Raw genomic sequence first — 17,906 nt, 5'->3', positions numbered from 1 at the left:
ATTTTCAACGGCTTTAACAGTGCAGTTTGAGGAGTACAGTGTTCAGGTCGATCTCACTGTCAGCGCAGGCGTCACTCTGGCCTGTTAAGACACGACCCTCAGCAGAGCTCACGCTGGAATGAAGGAGAGAGATTCCGCTGGATTCTTTACCTGGGCTCATCAGCTTCAGGTGAAGAGCGTCATTTTATCCAGTGACTGGGTGGTGTCCTCTCACCATAGTTACGGTCTCCAGTTTCTGAATCAAAACAATCACTGCTAATGTGGGAAGTTACCTCAGTCACTAACGTCATTAATTATCCTGTAGCTTATTTTTATTTTCACTGATTCACTTATGCAACAGGTGTGAGTCTCCTGCTGTTTATGTTTGGATGTTGTCAAGCAGGTCTGCGGGTGGTGGTGACGGCGGACACATTATTACTTCCACAAGTTGTTAGTTTCAACGCAATCGTTTCAGTCAAGAAATGTTGAACTACAGATCTTATTTCCACTATTAAAGATCCTAACTTCAGATCCATAAAACCTGCTCTCAAAATATTTTAGATGTTTTTTTTTTGAGGTAGACACTAATCGATCAGTTATTGGGATAAACTGATGTGATAAATGCCTGGGCTTACAGGAGAGACAAAAACATTGTCTTTTCTAAATAATAACACTTTCTAAATGAGAGCAGATCAGATCTTAAACAGTTTCTGAGAGGAAAAGTCAGAATCAGAATCAGAAGTAGACTAGCCAGTATTCACCAAGTATCTTCAAGAATACAAGTAATTTGACTCCAGTTTAAACCGCACTCTCTCCATACAGTTATTGTAAATAAACACTAATTATTACGAAAAATAGGAAAAGTAGAGTACTGAGTATACTAAAATTACTACTAATACTAAAATTTATGGATGCATGATATATCTGTATCAATATGAGTGTCGCCCAATGTTGGTCATTTTTTAACATATCGGTATCGGCCGATGTGTAAAAGTGTGAAGGAGCCTATATTTACTCATTCCCTGCTGGCATTTCAGAGCATCTTGATTGATCTTTAAAGACCCAATTTATATAGTTATCTCCGACTATGTAAACACCAAAACTACCTAAGAAGAGTGGACCCTCTTCTTTTACGTCTCTCTTTCTGTTCTTGATCCAAAAATCAGACAAAATATACTTTTTTGAGGACTCCATCCTTCAACCCTCTCCATGATCTCTGTCATCTTTTCTCATGATCGTGCCACTCGTTCTCTCAGAACTTCCTCTTTTTTTTTTATAACCAATATTGATATTGGTTAATATAATTTATTGGCCACGACAGCAATATTAATATCGGATATCGGTATCGGCCAAAATTTTCATATCCGTGCATACCTAATGATAATAATACTAAAAATACTTATAATAATAATAATAAGAAGAAGAATCAAGAACTTTGAATAATGATATTAATATCAGCTGAATTTCAAGTGGGGGGGTCACACAACACTGACGGACACAATTGCATATCTCATCCATTATAGTAGAAATATAAACAAAAGTGATACATTTTATATAAAACCATTTGTAAAGAAGATGTTTGATCTGTTTTCTACATTTCTTTGTTGAAAACCCCTGAGATAACAAAGCTAAGACGGTTTTAGAGATGGTAGATTAATTTAAGAAATACAGCCATATGCACACCGGAAGTCTAACTTGTCTCTTTTTTGGATTTGCCCGTGGTTCGTGTATCCCCACAGCATGGGGTTGCAGGTTTTGGTCCTTTCTAGATCCTGAGCTAAAAATTTTGAGAACCCCTGATTTCATATATTATCACCAAAGTAATATCAGGATTGTTGATCACCCATCAGCCTATTGGCTCTCTAATTATTGGAAGCTTTGAAAAACTGTGAAGTGGATATTTTCTATTCTCTACACCTCTGACTGTGATCCGCCTACACTTCATTATTTTAGAGTCAACTCGCAACTGCTAAAGGATTCTGAAGCTACTATGTCTTGAAATAATTTTCTCTTTATGACAGTTTTAGAAAAAAAATCCAGATGTCTTTAACTAATCTTTTATGTGCATGTTTTTTATTCTTTCTTTTGTCTTTTTGTGGTAAACTATAAATCTCTGTGTTTTTGACAAAGCAAATAATTAAAACACCATCCCATGCTCTGGGAAGCCTGCCTGCAACATGTGAGTAAAATTGGGGAAAACGTTACGTTTCTGACGATAAAAAGTTATTTGGAAAGTAAAATTTATTATATTCTAAACTCATTACAAGTGAACCACAACATACCTTTTCATTTCAAATACTTTGTTTTCTAACTTTACGCTAATATATGATCAGATTTTTGAGCTGAGCTTGTCAGAGAGATGAATTTTCAGTTAATTGTAAGATCTTTCTAGAAAGCTGAGGTAGACTTTTGAAGAGTTTAAACATATTACAGACTAGAGAAAATAGTAAATGAATAAAATAAACAGTGTGGCCATCTGACAACAGCCCTAATTTAGAATCACACCAACCTGATCTTCAGTGTTTCATGAGCTTGTTTACAGAAACACTGGCCCGTCATCCACAAACCAACGTGATTTATCTGATAGCTCCTCTGTGTTTACAGTGTCCGGGTGTGAGTGCCAGCGTCTGTGGGAAACATGCCCACAGCTTTCTCTGTTTACTTTAGTGAAAACTTATGCTCCCTGTGTTTCAAACAGGCCTTTGGCAACGCTCGGACTGCAGAGAATAACAACTCCAGTCGCTTTGGGAAGTTCATCCAGCTCAACTATCTAGAGGGTGGCGTCATCAGAGGGTACGACTTCGCAGTCACAGCTGTTTCTGGTTGATTTATCAGTTTGTTAACATTTTTTCTATGATCTACTTGAAGCCTCGCAGGTTTTGTTGATTAGCTCCTCTTGTGTGCCTCTTGCAGGGCGGTTGTTGAGAAGTACCTGTTGGAAAAGTGCAGAGTGGTGTCCAGAGACAAGAATGAGAGGTATGACGGAGACGCAGCCAGATGGAGTTTTATATCCTCACAGACATGAGCCTCATTCATTTATTAAAGCATTCCTCACTTATGACATGAGCAGAAAAACCTCAGAGAATCTCAGCGTTTGGAGAGAAATATCCAGACAGTCATAACCTGAGTGTGTCTGACCGTACTAACTCTGTGACCTCCGTCCTGCAGGAACTATCACGTGTTCTACTACCTGCTCATGGGAGCGTCCAAAGACGAGCGGGAGGAGTTTCATCTGTTACAGCCGCAGGATTATCTCTACCTCAAGCAGGTACCTTTGATCACACACTTTGCAGCTGCAGTCGTCGAAAAAGGGGAAGACTAGGATCAAGCCTGATGTGTCACTTGATGTTATCAAGCGGGGAAAACCAGAGGTGGATGTTTACTGGAGTCAGACCCTCAATATCTGGAAGACTCACAGCAGTAAATTGTAATGCTTCAAAGTTTTGGGTGGTGCAGGGACAAACAGGCTCATAAAGCAGTAAAACGCTTACAGTGCACCTGATTTCCCACAGTGTGATTGTATTAGAAGTGCATGGTGACATACTGATACCTCTGCTTGTGGTCTTTTTTGATTGACCAAAAGTTAATTTCAGCCTCATTTCCACCAAGTGGTTCAGTTTGTATCAAAGAGCTACATGTCAATCACAGAGGACGAAATGCTGCAGGTCTTCCATTCATGCTCTTTGTTTACTGTGTCACTTTTTCTTCTCCGTTGGATTTATTAGTGGGGTAAACTGTGAAACACTGCTATAACATCGCACAGTTATCTAACTGATGCAGCTATCGGCATCCAGCTTACACTCCGCCTACCACGAGGGGGCAAACAGGACCAGGTTTAACCTAGCCAACCTGTACCAAACCATACTGATCTAAACTGGACTGCTTGGTGGAAACTGGGCTTTATATAAGCTGAACACTAGGGCTGTAGCTATCAAATATTTTAGTATTCAAGTATTATACTGAAAATTCCCTTGATTAATCGAGTAATCGGATTAAACACATTTGTTTAGTTAAAGGGCAGTTATTTTTCAAATGAAAATTTGTTTCAAACAAGTGTAAAATCAAGTGACTCTGTGGCTCATTGAGAAGCAGGTGATGCAGATCAATACATGCTTTCAAATCACTCTCTAAACTCCAGAAACAAAGCTAGATTTGTTGATAGTCGCTATTTCAGAAAAGAGGCGGCTTGAGAGGTCTAAAAACTCTCTAAATACAGCGACAGCTCGATTTGAAATACCACTCTTTGATCTTTTTTAAAATCAAACGATTCCTCGAGGCAGAGAAAATTCCTCTATCATTTTTTGTAATCGAGTATCTCAAATTATTCGAGGAATCGTTTCAGCTTTACTAAACCCTGCACAAAACTGAAATCTTATCAAGTGTTTTGTCTTGTTTTAAGTAAGAATTGTCTTATAATACTCAATATGTGCCACATGCAACTCATCAGTCCAAAAAAAGTCTTTATTCAAGTTGTTTAAAGATAAAAAATGAGGTCTGAATTGCTTGTAACAAGTTCAAGAAAATCTGCCAATGGAACAAGAAAAATCTCTTAATAAAACAAGTAACTTTTATCTTCTCTTTTCTTGATCCAGTGGCAGATTTTTTTTAACTTGTAACAAGCAATTCAGACCTCATTTTTGTCTTTAAATAACTTGAATAAAATATTTTTCTGGACTGAACAGTTGAATGTGGCTCATATTAAGTTTAAAAAGACATTTTTTAATGAGAATAAGACAAAAACACTTGATAATATTTCAGTTTTTTGCAGTGAAGGTACAAAAAAATCATAAGAAAGTTCCTCTCAGATTTTACTCTGCTTTTTAGAAACAGCTCTTCAGTTCCTTTGCAGGAGCTCTTTATTTATAATTTATGATATTTCAGCTTTATCTTCAGTGAATTCTTTTTTGCTCTCATCTTTTAAACAAATGCAAAAAAATATCGTAGCTCACCCCAGTGCTGCAGAAATTTCTTTCACACACTGAATAAAATGTGCAGGTTTCAAGGCCTTAACAGTGGCTCAATCATCAGGAAGTGTGGTTAAAAACTAAAGGGCCGCCTGGTCTCTTTGGTTTTGACAAGTTGTTGATTTGTGATTAATCAAAACCAAACATACTCTGCACAAAACTGAAATCTTATCAAGTATTTTTGTCTTATTTTAAGTAAAAATTATCTTATCCTAGATACAAGCCAAATTTATCCTATCCGTCCAGAAAAATATCTTGTTTTAAGTTGTTTAAAGACCAAAATGAGGTTTGAATTGCTTGTAACAAGTTTAAAAATCTAAAAGAGAAGACGCGTAACCTCGGTACCAATTGTAGACAATCTTTAAAAATGTTTTATTAGAGTTTCCGCTCGAAACGCATAACTCTCCATCACTATCGTCTGATTGCTGGCTTCAGTTTTTTATTATTGACAAAAACTTTCCTAGCTTCAGCTCCTTGTCTGTGTTTAAGCCCCTTTATCTGACATCTCGCCAGGAGTGGACATCAATAAAATAATTTTTAAGCAGTCACAGCTCATGTATGTGCAGCAACATGAGATATCGGGTTGAGAAAAACTGAATTCTCCCTCAGGGATCAATGAATCGTCTGTTCTCCTCATGTTTCCTGAAAGAGTCATCAGTCACAAGCTTTTAGAATTCAATAATTGACTTCATTATGGAGCATACTTACTAGTTATCCACATACCAAACTAACAGAGCCAATAGTTACAACCAGACAAATACAAAATCAAAAGAATGAATGAAAATAAAGACACAGCTTCAGTAAAAGGAGAAACACATTAACCTCTCATTCTGTATTTCTCATCTGATTGTTCTGCAGGAAAACTTTAACTTGGATGATGAGGAGACACTCAAGCAGGAGTACAAGAGGCTTCACCAGGCCATGGAGATGGTGGGCTTCCTGGCCTCCACCAAGAAATAGTGAGTATGATTGTGACGAGGTTGCTGCCGGCTGGTGCTGGTTCAGGTGTCTCCGTGTGGCTTGAAATAGTTTTTTAATTAGAGGCTTTTAATGATTACAGAGTTTTGTTTTGGGTCAGACACATAGGATTTGTAAAGCACAAGATGCCATAAAGCTTAGTCAGTCTGAGGGACATGTGTCATTACCGTGAAGCTTTGTCATCTGAGTGAGTAAAGAAAGCTGGAATGACAGAAAACGTTTCCCTTTGACTCTCAGCTTGATTGTTTTTACAGGGTTTGTGCTCTTTACAGTGACACAGCACATCTTTACAAGTTACACCAATTAAAAAAACATGTATAAGTGAAGTAATCTACCATTTAACTGAAATGTGTTGAGTAGTTTCTGCTTTCTGTAGCGGTGTCAGCGACAGGTCAGAGCTTGTCAAGTCAAGCAGGAGAGAAAAAATGCAGTAAGCATGTCGACGAGCTTCTGACAGCCCCGGGACACAGTGTGCACGTAAAACCACTCACTGTAGTTTGTAACCTGTTCAGGAAGGGACCCCAGGTGAAAAACTGCAATAAGGACACACACATGTGAACAAGAAATGAAGTGAATTATTTCTATTTGATAAAAACAGCTTCATACTTTTCTTGTTAAATGTGTTTTAAAGACTGAGTGGAGAAATAGGTTGTCTATTTGGACACATCTGTCTTTCTGTCTGCAGTTTTTTTTTAACTTATACACTAAGTTTTGACCTTCCTGCAGAGCTATTTTTGTAGCTGATGACATCCTGTTATCATTATAGAAAACTAGTATCAGACATATTTAGCTCCTTCAGCTCTAGACGTACTTACTCAAAGGCAACACTGATATGTTTATGTCAACACAGTAATGTTTAGTCTTCCAGGCACTGTGTTAGTCAGCTACAAGCGTCACATCAGTCTTAGATTATTACTGACACACTGATAAACCACATAAACTCTGAGTGAGGTTAAAATTAGAAAAGGAAGAAGATGCATAAGATTTGACTTTTGAACGTCAGCTGAATGTTAATCAAATATTGGTGTCACATCATGTAAAAATCAGCACGTCAGCTCACCTTAACTGCTTTAAGACTGGATAAGATGTAATTGACAATTTGTGGATACACTCTTTATATGTCAAAACAAGAATTAAAGACATATTATTACACTGCAGACACACATATATGTAAAAATCTGCAGATTTAGGCTGCTTTAGGTTGTTTTTTTGTGTTCACACTTGTAGGAAAACTTTTATTACCTCCGCCATGGAGGTTATGTTTTTGGGAGAGTTTGTTTGTTTGTGAACAACATAACTCAAAAAGTAACAAATAGATCTTGATGAAATTTTCAGGAAATGTTCAAAATGGGATAAAGAAGAAGTGATTCAATTTAAGAGGTGATCTGGATCACTGTCTGGATCCGGGATTTTTTTCAAGGATTCTTTATCATTGTGAGATAGGGCTGTTTTCACCATGTGTATATAACTCCACCATAAATGGTCGGATTGCTTTGCAAAACAATACAAGACAAGGTCACCATAATTTCTGACAGATGTAAAAGTACGATCCAGATCCTGGCAATATTCTGGATACTAAGATCTGGAATATGAAATATGTACTGGGTCATTATAATTTTCAACACTGTCAGGAAACAAATTATCTTACAAACCTGTAACTAACACCAAATTGTAGCAGACAGTCTGCTGAAAGGGAGTATAACATTAAAGTAGGACTAAAGTGTTGGTGACAATCACGATATACTCGGCAGAGGTCTGCGCTCTCTGAGTGCTTTTCAAGTTGTTGAAGCGTCAACATTGGTTTCACTTTCCATATGACTTCTGTATTGTCACTTTTGTCCTTTTTTGTCCCTCTTCCCCCTTGTTCATTTATCCTGCAGTGCTTGTAGTCTCCTCTTGTGAATCCTGTTTTTCTCATGTCACACTAAGTCTGCAAATATACCCGCTTACAGAAAATGTGCATTAGGGGCTCAAAACATCAGCACCAGATCCCTCACACTCTTCATGATTTATCAGTGGGGCAGCCTTAAGTAGTCAGCACTGTGTAGGAAGAGGAGAATATTTTGTGTTTGCAAAATTCAGTCATGAGTGTTTTTTTGTGTTTATTTCCTCACTGCAGCATATTTTCCATCCTCTCCGCCATCCTGCACCTGGGCAATGTGACGTACACGCTGTCCGAGGGAAGTGAAGTCCTGGAGGTTGGACCTGATGAAGTTTTGTCCACACTGTCCGACCTTCTGAAAGTATGTTTCTGACCTGAAACAGCTCAGATTTGTTTTCCTATTTATGAAGAGACTTTTTAGCATTGTGTGTTGTTTGTGGTTTACTCAAGGTAAAAAAGGAGCTACTGGTGAAGGCTTTGACTAAGAAGAGAGTCGGTGTCGCCAGCAACGCCATAGTTTCACAGTACACACTACAAGAGGTAGAGAGTTTAAACTAAGTTTAACTATCTTTTTTTTTTTTACTTGAATTAATGCCTCACCTGATTTAATGTGTCTTCACATTCAGGCCTACACAATGAGGGACTCCATGGCCAAGTCTTTGTACAGCGCTCTGTTTGACTTGATAATCCTTCACATCAACCACGCAGTGATCAACAAACGGGACATGGAAGAGTCCGTCTCTGTGAGTCTGATTTTTGTCCTGGTCTCCTCCTTACGATCAAAGCCAGCAAAGGCCTGATTGTCTGATGTCTGCAAAAGACATTGTGTGTGATTTTCCTGTGGTGTGGGGTGTGTTTTTGTCCGGTTGGAGTCATTCGGAAGGCCTCCGAAGAGATTGTAGATAATGAACATGTTTAATATTTGCGACTAGAAATCCTGAAGTGTGTGTGGGGCTTCGAGAGGAGCTGAGCAGGTACAGCTGAAGAGGAAGTAAGGGACAGTTTACACGACAACGGTTTTACGGTGAAACGCAAAAGTTTAGTTGCGTTTCAGCCTCATGTTTACACGGAAACAGCATTTCAGCCGACCTAAAACGCAAACTTTTAAAAACGGCCTTCAAAGTGGGATTTTTCTAAAACGCTGGTGACACCGTTGCCATGTAAGCAGTAAGCCGGCGTTTTCAGTGGAAACGCTGACGTCACACTCCGCCTCACGCAAGCGCATACAACAGTACAACAGTACGGTTGTTACGATCGTCTTAGACTACAGTGTTGTGCTTGAACTCCTCAATCTGCTGAATCTGCAGACTGTCTTCATACAAAATGTGTATCTGTTACTCCACTTCTGCACTTAGTATTTCCCAATACACCAGATGATCGGCTCAACTCTTCTACGGTGGAGATCTCCCAGAAGCTGCTTCTGGACAAGACTGTTATAGCGCCACCTCCGGGCCTGGCATGCTTACAACAGCGTTTTTCCAGTCCCTCGTGTTTCCGTGCAAACACAGATTTTTTTTTGCTGCGTTTTAGCGTTTTCAGATGAAACATTGTGTTAATGGGTCCTAAGAAATCTATCTGTAATACTTTTGACGACTTTACTCACCTCCGACTCACTCTGTTAAGCATGACCATATCCCCACCGTCTCCACAACTTCATCATTTTTCTTTTTTTTGTGTATTTTTTTTCAAAATGTAAGAGCCCGAAAATAACAATCATTGCTTTTAAATGTTAGTCTGTCATGTTTGTTTGCACTGACGTCATGTTTTGCAACGTGAGATTTGGAAAATTGAGCGTGAAGAAGCTGAAGCTCTGCTGAAGAATCTGTTAATGTGTGGTGTACCTCAGAGTGCAGACCACACACTTTAAGATCAGAAGAGAGATCTTGTGCAATCTCTCTTTTATTGTCATCAAGTGTGTGCTCTCTAAAAGTGTGAAGGCTTGAGGAATCCTGTAATATGTGCCAGCCTTTAGAGATTCTCCTCCGACAAAGTAAACTATGATTTTGGCTCAAACAAAACTTTTTACTCTGGATTTTTCTTTCATGTTGTCACCTATTGATCACACTTTTTTTTACGATGCTGATGGATTCCCTACTTTGCTCTTCTTGCGTTTAGTGTCTGTCCATCGGTGTCCTGGACATGTTTGGCTTCGAGAACCTTCAGATAAACAGCTTTGAGCAGCTTTGCATCAACTACACCAATGAGAAACTGCAGAATTACATCAACCAACACATCTTCAAGATGGAGCAAGTAGGTGTTTTTCAGTCACTATCAAATAACACATAGCTGTTTTTGAAATCCCGTTCAGGTATTTTTATTTCTGTATGTTTTTATTTGATTAATTCTTCACATTAAAGAGACAGAAAAAAAGCTTCTTTTGATTTCAGAAGTTTCTCTATGCACTTATTTTTGTTCGGCCTCTTATAAAAGATCAATGTGTTTTAATGTATTCCAGGAGGGCTACGTGTTAGAGGGCATTACCTGGAAAAACATCGACCACTCTGACAACAGTGGCTGCATTCAGCTGATCAGTGAGAAGTCAACAGGACTGTTTGACCTGCTGGATGAGGAGAGCAAGTAAGTAAACTCTACTGAAAACAACCTGAACTGCTGCTATTCCTCACACAGAATATCTATATGCTGATATATAAAGCTCAGTTGCACATTGATATTAGGTGTCACAATGTCATATCTGCTGCATTAGTACCTGATTTCCAGTTCCAGATACAACATGTTTATGTTTTCATCTCCTCTCTGTGTATCTTCAGACTCCCTCAGGCCACAGATGAAACCCTGTTGAACAAGTTCACGCAGCAGCATCAGGACGGCCCCTTCTTTGTCCCGTCTTCAGAGTCAACCTTTGTCATCCAGCACTTTGGCGGCAGCATCAAGTATAACATCAAGGTGGAGTGTTTTTCTCTCAAATTCTGCAAAGTTTACATGTAAAATCCTCCAGCTGGTCCACAGAAACACAGAGCCTGTCTGTCAGTAGCCTTGCTGATAAGCCACCGTGGGAAAAGCTCTGAAAATTTTCATGAGCTGAGTGAATTATTAATGGTGCTCCCACCCCTGAGCAGACCTCGACTTGTTGAGCTGCACAGCTTCAAGTTGTGGATATCTGGATGTGATTGAAACTGAGGTTTTTATTTGTTTTACAGCAGTGAGAAGAAACGATTCATCATGTTGATAATCGTTCTCATTCCTCAGGATTTCTTGGAGAAAAACACGGAGCACATGCGTCCTGAAGTCATAGCACTTCTCCGGAGCAGCGAGCGATCATTCCTGCATCATTTGGTCGCATCAAGTCCGGAGGCTCTTTTCAGGTGGGGAGTCCTCAGAGCCACTCTCCGCATCCTCGCAGTGTTTAAGAGCATGGGACGCAAGAGGGCAGAACTGAGTAAGTGGATTTGATTCTTTATCTTCATCTGCATCGATATCGACACATTTCATGTGACTGACTTGTTTTGTTGTTACAGTTGCCAGCAGACAAACCAGCCGCAAGTCCCTCAAAGACATGAAAAGGCAGAGCACCACTGCAGACAGGCTGTCCAGGTACACTCATAACACTGGTTCATTTTTAGTGGATTTAAATCCTGCTGATTCTGATTTTCATTTTGAGAATTTATTTTAAGATGGTCAAAAAATATTTAACTTTTTTTCTGTTATTACGTACGTAACAATTTCAGAACAATAACATCATTCATTCACACTCATTCACACTACTAGAACAAACAGACAAGACAACACACTCAATCAACATGGGGTATCAACAAGTGGACAAGTGGTATTGCAGAAATTAAGGGAAAGGGAAAGACAAGAGAAAAGGAAAGGAAAAGAGGAAAGGAGTAATAATATTCAAATATTGAAAATAAATAAATAAATAAGTAAGTAAGTAAAGGAATAAATAAATAAAAAACAAAGTCAGCATATCAGTAGTTCATTGTTTTTCAGCCTCAATGGACAGGGTATCTCTATGAAGTAAAAAAGGTCCCCATATTTCATGCAAGGTCTTAAGGGAACCATTAAGACAAATGAATCCACTGTAAGGATAAAATAATCAAATCCTGTTCATCACTGAGCGTCTTCACTGGTCTTTACAGTAACAGCATGACTCTGGACTTCTCCTTCGATCGCTCCGATGAACTTCCTCTTGATGTGTTTGAAGATATCTTTGCAAACTTTGAAAAGAAGAAGTAAGCAAGCTGCACAGCTTTAGAAATTAACCAGAACAATGTCATCTCGTTGTTTCCAGAGCTCTACGTGGGAAGCAGAAAATAACGTTGTCATTTTTTCTACAGGAAAAGTCGAAGTGGTCGTCAGAAGCAGCTCATCCCAAAGGTAGATCATGTACAGTGTATTCAACACTTTTCTTTTCAAGCAAACCTTGAATCAATTGTGTGTTCGTCTAAAGTTCACAGGCTTTACTTTGCTTAATTTAACAGAACCTTATGAACTTCAACTCCCTCCAACATATTGTTGGCCTGACAGCTCATGACCGAACCAGCAAAGTCATCTTCCACCCACATAAGACGTCAAAGCCTCCTACGGTTGGCGCTCAGTTTCAGGTTTGTCGTTGACGTTTATCGCTCTTTATCAGGCTTTCTTAAGCACTAAAACACTCCAAGAATTAATCTAGAAGAGTATTAAAAAGCTCAATGTTTTTTCTTTTTAATAAAGAAACTCATCACTCACTGTGATAATGTGTGTCTAACAGGCCTCGCTTGGAAAACTGATGCAAACGATAGAAAAAGCAGAGCCATTCTTCATCTTCTGTCTTCGCTCTAATGCAGAAAAGGTAAAATTACGTGTGAACCTGCTCTAATTCATACATGTTTGACTGACTAAGAGCGTTTATCAAAGGGAAACATGTTTTCTATTTGCAGAAGGAGCTCCACTTTGATGATGAACTAGTGCTGCAACAAATCAAGAACACAGGCATCCTGCAGATGGTTCACATCCAGAAGTCTGGCTACAGCGCCAAATACACCTTTAATGTGTGTATCCATTTGAGAACAATTTATACCATGTTTAAACAAATGTATATGTAATAAAAACCACAGAATAAGTCTGTAATATAACAGACCATAGCTGAAACGTTTATTTGACTCATGATTCTGTTTCTCTGTCACCAACAGGACTTTGTCAAGAAGTTCAGAGTGTTGTTTCCAAAAGGAGCAGCAGCAACACCAGGCAATATAACAACACTATTTGAGAGGATGAAGCTGAATAAAAACACTTATCAAATAGGAAAAACTCAGGTAAATATACAGGATGAATTCAACAAGCAGCAACCACTGGCAACAAAGCTGACATATTTGATGGTAATAATTCAGCAAGTTATGCTGGTTTTAGTCCTCCATATTATGGGGGCCTAAAAGTGCCAAAACTGAACATATAAACAACAAAAAAAAAAATTTAAATAAATAATTATTAAATATATTAAATGTGACTTTTTTTCAAAATTTAAATAATAAAAAAGTATAATAACTTAAATACAAAATAAATTAATTACATTTATGATTATAAATTAAATAAATAAATTGTTTAAATAAGATTAATTGATCTTTTTCAATAATTAATGACATATTTTTTTAAATATTCCTTACAGTCCAAAATAATTATACAGACATGTAAGTATTTATTTTTATTGATTTATGATTTATATATTGATTTAATTTTGGCACTTTTAGTACTCCATACTTTATCTGTATAAAAAGTAAGTTATGTAAAAATCAGTAAGTTATGCTGGTTTTAGTCCTCCATATTAAGGAGGCCTAAAAGTGCCAAAATGTAATATATAGATAATTAATAAATAAACAAATACTTTTATTAATCATTAGGGAGTTTAGTAGATGTGAGTTTTTGGATTGTTTAAACAATCAAAAAAAGTATAATAACTGAAGTACATAATTTAATACATAATTTAAAAAATACATAATTAAATAATTACATTTATAATTAAATAAATAGATATTTGGTTTTACATTTGATAAATTAACATTTTCCAAAAATTAATGACACATATATTTGAATATTTGTTTTGCAATATTAAATACACATTGAAGTATTTATTTATTTATGTATTTATTTAATTTCTTTATTTTCATATCTAATTTTGGCACTTGAAGTTCTCAGTACTTTATCTGTATAAAAAGTATAGAATAATGTTGCTATGTTGTGTTTAGAAACTTAATTCACCCTGGGGTGATTCAACCTCATTAAGTGTGACGGTTTGAACATCCAATACACCCGACATCTCAAAATGTTTTTGAATATCACAGTCTCTGAAGGTAAACTGCTTCGTCACAAACATCACAGACACATTTAGCTTTACATAAAGATATGTAGTTGCATAAAAGTGTTAAAAAGAGTAAAATGTCAACAGACTACACAGTAAAATCTTTTAGTTGCTTTTCCTAATCTTTTCTTTTACCCACTCAGGTGTTTCTTAAGGAGAAGGAGCGACAGCTGCTACAAGATTCACTGAACAAAGAAGTGATGCGGCGCATCATCATCCTGCAGCGCTGGTTCCGTGTCTGTCTGATAAGACTGCACTTCCTGCAAAAGAAAGACGCCACGAAGATCATACAGGTTCTCTTCACCGAGCAAACTATCGCTAGATACAAGACAGATTAAAATCTGCTTCTATGGCGACAAGACATTAAAAACACTCATTTTACTGGTTTGATTGTTTAGTGTCCCAGCGAGAACGATAACTTATTCTTCTGAGTCTTAAGTTGACAATAACCTTTGATATTTTCCAGAGGAGCTGGAGAGGGTTTTATGAGAAACAAAACAAAGCTGCTACAGTGATCCAGACAGCGTGGAGGACTTCGCTGAAGAAGAAATACCAACATGGGAACGATGATGAATCGACATCAGAAGGACGGCCTGGACGGGAAAAGTAAACAATGCATGACACTCAATCTGCTCACACTTTGGAAATTCATCAAACAGTCTCTTTAATAGATTCAAGCTGAAATTAAAAGATAAAAAAAAAACAGTTGGGTTGGTGAGAAACATTAGAAACATTAATGTGTTGTTGCTGCATGGAGCAGAGTCACTAAACTGGAATATTGACTGTAGACTGTAGATCTTAATGTTAAAAAACAAAATTTGCATTAAACAAGCACATAAAGTTAGAAAACAGCATCCTTCACATTTTCCTGTAAAAGTCAGATGAGATAGATGCTGAGGGCTAAAGTAATGAAGGTACGTCTCAGTGCTCTCTGGTGGAGAAATGTTAAACTGCATGAACATGATAGAAGGCTTGTAAGCAAGCAGATATATGTGATAAATGATAACAGCTTGTGGTAGTCTGACTTAGTGTTTTCCTCTTTAACAGCTTGGCAAAGAGAGAGTTGAAGAGACAGACTAAAGTGGAGCTCAGCCCCAGCAGAAACCAGCAGCCCAACGGACAGTCGGCTCAGCGGGACAGGAGCAGGGAGAAACGGGAGGGCAGAGGATCCCCTCCCCCTCTCAACAGACCCCTCTCCTTCCCACTGGACCCTAAAGTTAGTACTGAGGATCCCTCAACCAGCCCCTCTGGGACGAGCTCCCTGCAGCGCTACAAAGACATGGGGGGCATCAAGGAGAAGGCCGAGAGGTGGCGCGAAAGACAGAGCGATGACTCGAGTCCAGAGCTGCGGAGACGAGCAAGCAAAGATGGATTTCAGTAAGAAGAAAAACCCTTATGTTCTCCACCACTTTTTGTAAAATAAATCATTATCAGAATAATCCACCGCTCCTCTTTTTCTGTCTCCTGCACCACAGGCGTAAAGGAAAGTCCATGTCCGTGGATGAACTATCAAAGGTCAGCTCATCAGGATCCGACAGCTCTCCCTCCACCAACGACGTAAGCTTTTCAAACATGTTATCATGAGAAACATGTTTGCACCCACATCTACAACTCAATCATGTCTTCTTTGTGCCTCTCATGTAGTTGTTGTTAGCGTCCTGTGCATCTGTAAGTGTTGGTTAGGGCTTCACTAGTCATTTGTGCTGTAAGCTGATTGTCACAAACATGGACGCTCCTTACACCTGGACCTAAAGGAGACATCCCAGCCCCTGCTTCATCACATTTCCTGGCCCTGTTAGGTCAAGGTGCAATACCGCAAGAATCCCAGACGCAAGCGGCGTTTAGCCTACGCTCGCAGCGGTTTGATGATTAACTTTGGAGCATCCAAGGAGAGCGAGTACTGGAGCTTTCCGCTGCCTCCCATCAGCCCCCATGTGTCGAATCTAAAGGGCTCAGCCAGTAGCATGGATGTCCGGGACCTCAAATCCCAGGTCAAGGTACTGACCGAAGAGACCTATCGACCGACCAGCAACCCTCCTGCATGCACGCCTTGCATGTGTACGCCCCGAACTGACTGAAGGTTGCATTGCTCTGGAACTTTCTGCTTTGCAGCCCCCGACAAAAAAATGAGCTGCTGCTTCAGGAGAGAAAAGGAAATATCACCGCCCATTTCCAAAGCTCATTTTTGATCTTTTTTGTCTCGTAACTCAAAATAGATCTGCAGGTAGAGTCACTAGTTAGGGCAAAACAGTGATTTTTTTAGAATATGAGTCAAAGTCAGATTTTACATTTGATTTATGGTCATGACCTCACCTCAATAATACAGGTTTTTCCATTAGTGCAGAAATTAATAAATCACTTATTATCCTTCAGCAAGAGTCAGTGTTATCCTAGTGGGAAAATTTGGGTACAAAGAACCAGTCACATCTAAAGAAGAACATATTAACACCAGGGATGGAACGGTTCACGAAATCCACGGTTCAGTTATTATCACGGTTTTGTTGTCATGGTTTTCAGTTCGGTTTGGTGTACGTACCATTTTAAAACCCCAGTAGGGATGCACGATATATCGGTATCAATATCAGTATTGGCAGATGTTAGTCATTTTTTTAACACATTGGTATTGGCTGATTCCTGCTCATTAGCTGCCAGCCATTTTCAGAGCGTCTTGAATGATCTTCCAGGACCCAAATAATATTATTTTCTATGACTGTATAAACACAAAAAATTCCTACGAAGAGTTGACCCTCTTCTTTTATGTCTCTTTTCCTGTTTTGATCCAAAAAACAGACAAAACATACTTTTTTTTAACTTGTTCATCATGAGCACTCCATCCTTTGATCCTCTCCATGATCTCCGTTGTCTTTTCTCACAATTGCGCCGCTCTTTCCCTGACCTTTCCTGAACCACCGCGACACATAATCTGTGTCAAGATATATATTTTTTTAACCAATATTGATATCGTTAAATATCTTTTATCGGCCATAGCACCGATATTTATATCGGATATTGGTACCAGAAGATTATTTTTAATCCATTCTGTCATGTATAGTCATGAAAAACCTGAAAGAATGAGGCTGTTTCCCATTTCAAACTTTATTAAAGCTGAGGGAAACATTGCTAGTTTCAACATGCCAGCTCCTCAGTAAGGAAAGTCACTATTGTCTGTCCCAGAAGTCACTAAATGACGCTACTGTTTAATTTGCAGAATTATCAATTTGCATGTAATTGTCCTGGATTCTATAGCAGACAGAAAGCAGGAAAAACACAACATCATAAATATGTTTTGAACTACAAATTAACTTTTTTTCTGTCCATTCTTGTTCATTGATGTCTAAATATCAACCCTCATCCTTTTTCTGGGCTGGGGACCGGCTGAAGTGACCATAATGAGACACACACTCAAAAAACGCTTAACCTCAGATTCTCCAAACCCCAGAAAAGTCGCAAGAATTGTCATCTTTAAAAAAAACTCAGCAGAGGGGTCATTAAATGTAGCGACAATGTCTTTAAGTTGACAACACTCCGCCGCGGTTTTATCCTCAACTGATGCGGCCATAGCGCACAAGTGTCCTGCCCTACTCCTTCACCTCGAGTTGCGCATGGGCATGATAGGAGCTACATACTCGCTCCAAACTGAGCAAAAAAATGAAGAAGAAAGAAATAAGAAAAACACGAACCAAACGAAGCACAAGCGCCCTGAACCGAGAGAGGAAAACCAAACAGTTTGTAATTTTTTCATGAACCGTTCCATCTCTAATTAACACAGGAGAAATAAATTCTACAAATTTGTGAATGAGATCTC

The 17,906-nt window shown here is 38.5% G+C and overlaps 1 protein-coding gene across 1 annotated transcript in view; it reads left to right on the top strand.

The window, feature by feature from the left end:
* LOC141804925 (myosin IXb) overlaps positions 1 to 17,906 on the top strand; it is a 37,345-nt gene that overhangs the window by 8,624 nt on the left and 10,815 nt on the right. The window contains exons 4-26 of the mRNA XM_074689605.1: positions 2,678 to 2,772; positions 2,893 to 2,955; positions 3,148 to 3,247; positions 5,802 to 5,902; positions 8,041 to 8,164; positions 8,254 to 8,343; positions 8,430 to 8,546; positions 9,919 to 10,053; positions 10,259 to 10,380; positions 10,572 to 10,707; positions 11,011 to 11,200; positions 11,280 to 11,355; positions 11,904 to 11,996; positions 12,102 to 12,141; positions 12,246 to 12,368; positions 12,518 to 12,598; positions 12,687 to 12,797; positions 12,939 to 13,061; positions 14,245 to 14,394; positions 14,568 to 14,707; positions 15,149 to 15,478; positions 15,577 to 15,658; positions 15,901 to 16,098. Of these exons, the coding sequence (XP_074545706.1) occupies positions 2,678 to 2,772; positions 2,893 to 2,955; positions 3,148 to 3,247; positions 5,802 to 5,902; positions 8,041 to 8,164; positions 8,254 to 8,343; positions 8,430 to 8,546; positions 9,919 to 10,053; positions 10,259 to 10,380; positions 10,572 to 10,707; positions 11,011 to 11,200; positions 11,280 to 11,355; positions 11,904 to 11,996; positions 12,102 to 12,141; positions 12,246 to 12,368; positions 12,518 to 12,598; positions 12,687 to 12,797; positions 12,939 to 13,061; positions 14,245 to 14,394; positions 14,568 to 14,707; positions 15,149 to 15,478; positions 15,577 to 15,658; positions 15,901 to 16,098 (2,820 nt within the window). The remainder of the gene's footprint in view (positions 1 to 2,677; positions 2,773 to 2,892; positions 2,956 to 3,147; positions 3,248 to 5,801; positions 5,903 to 8,040; positions 8,165 to 8,253; positions 8,344 to 8,429; positions 8,547 to 9,918; positions 10,054 to 10,258; positions 10,381 to 10,571; positions 10,708 to 11,010; positions 11,201 to 11,279; positions 11,356 to 11,903; positions 11,997 to 12,101; positions 12,142 to 12,245; positions 12,369 to 12,517; positions 12,599 to 12,686; positions 12,798 to 12,938; positions 13,062 to 14,244; positions 14,395 to 14,567; positions 14,708 to 15,148; positions 15,479 to 15,576; positions 15,659 to 15,900; positions 16,099 to 17,906) is intronic.

The sequence above is a fragment of the Halichoeres trimaculatus genome, unplaced genomic scaffold (genome assembly GCF_033239565.1).
Source record: "Halichoeres trimaculatus isolate MK-OKI-2021-1 unplaced genomic scaffold, fHalTri1.1 fHalTri1_scaffold_15, whole genome shotgun sequence".
In the NCBI taxonomy this organism is placed as follows: Eukaryota; Metazoa; Chordata; class Actinopteri; order Labriformes; family Labridae; genus Halichoeres; species Halichoeres trimaculatus.
The sequence above is the reverse complement of the archived record's forward strand: the minus strand, read 5'-3'. Positions and strand labels throughout refer to the sequence as shown.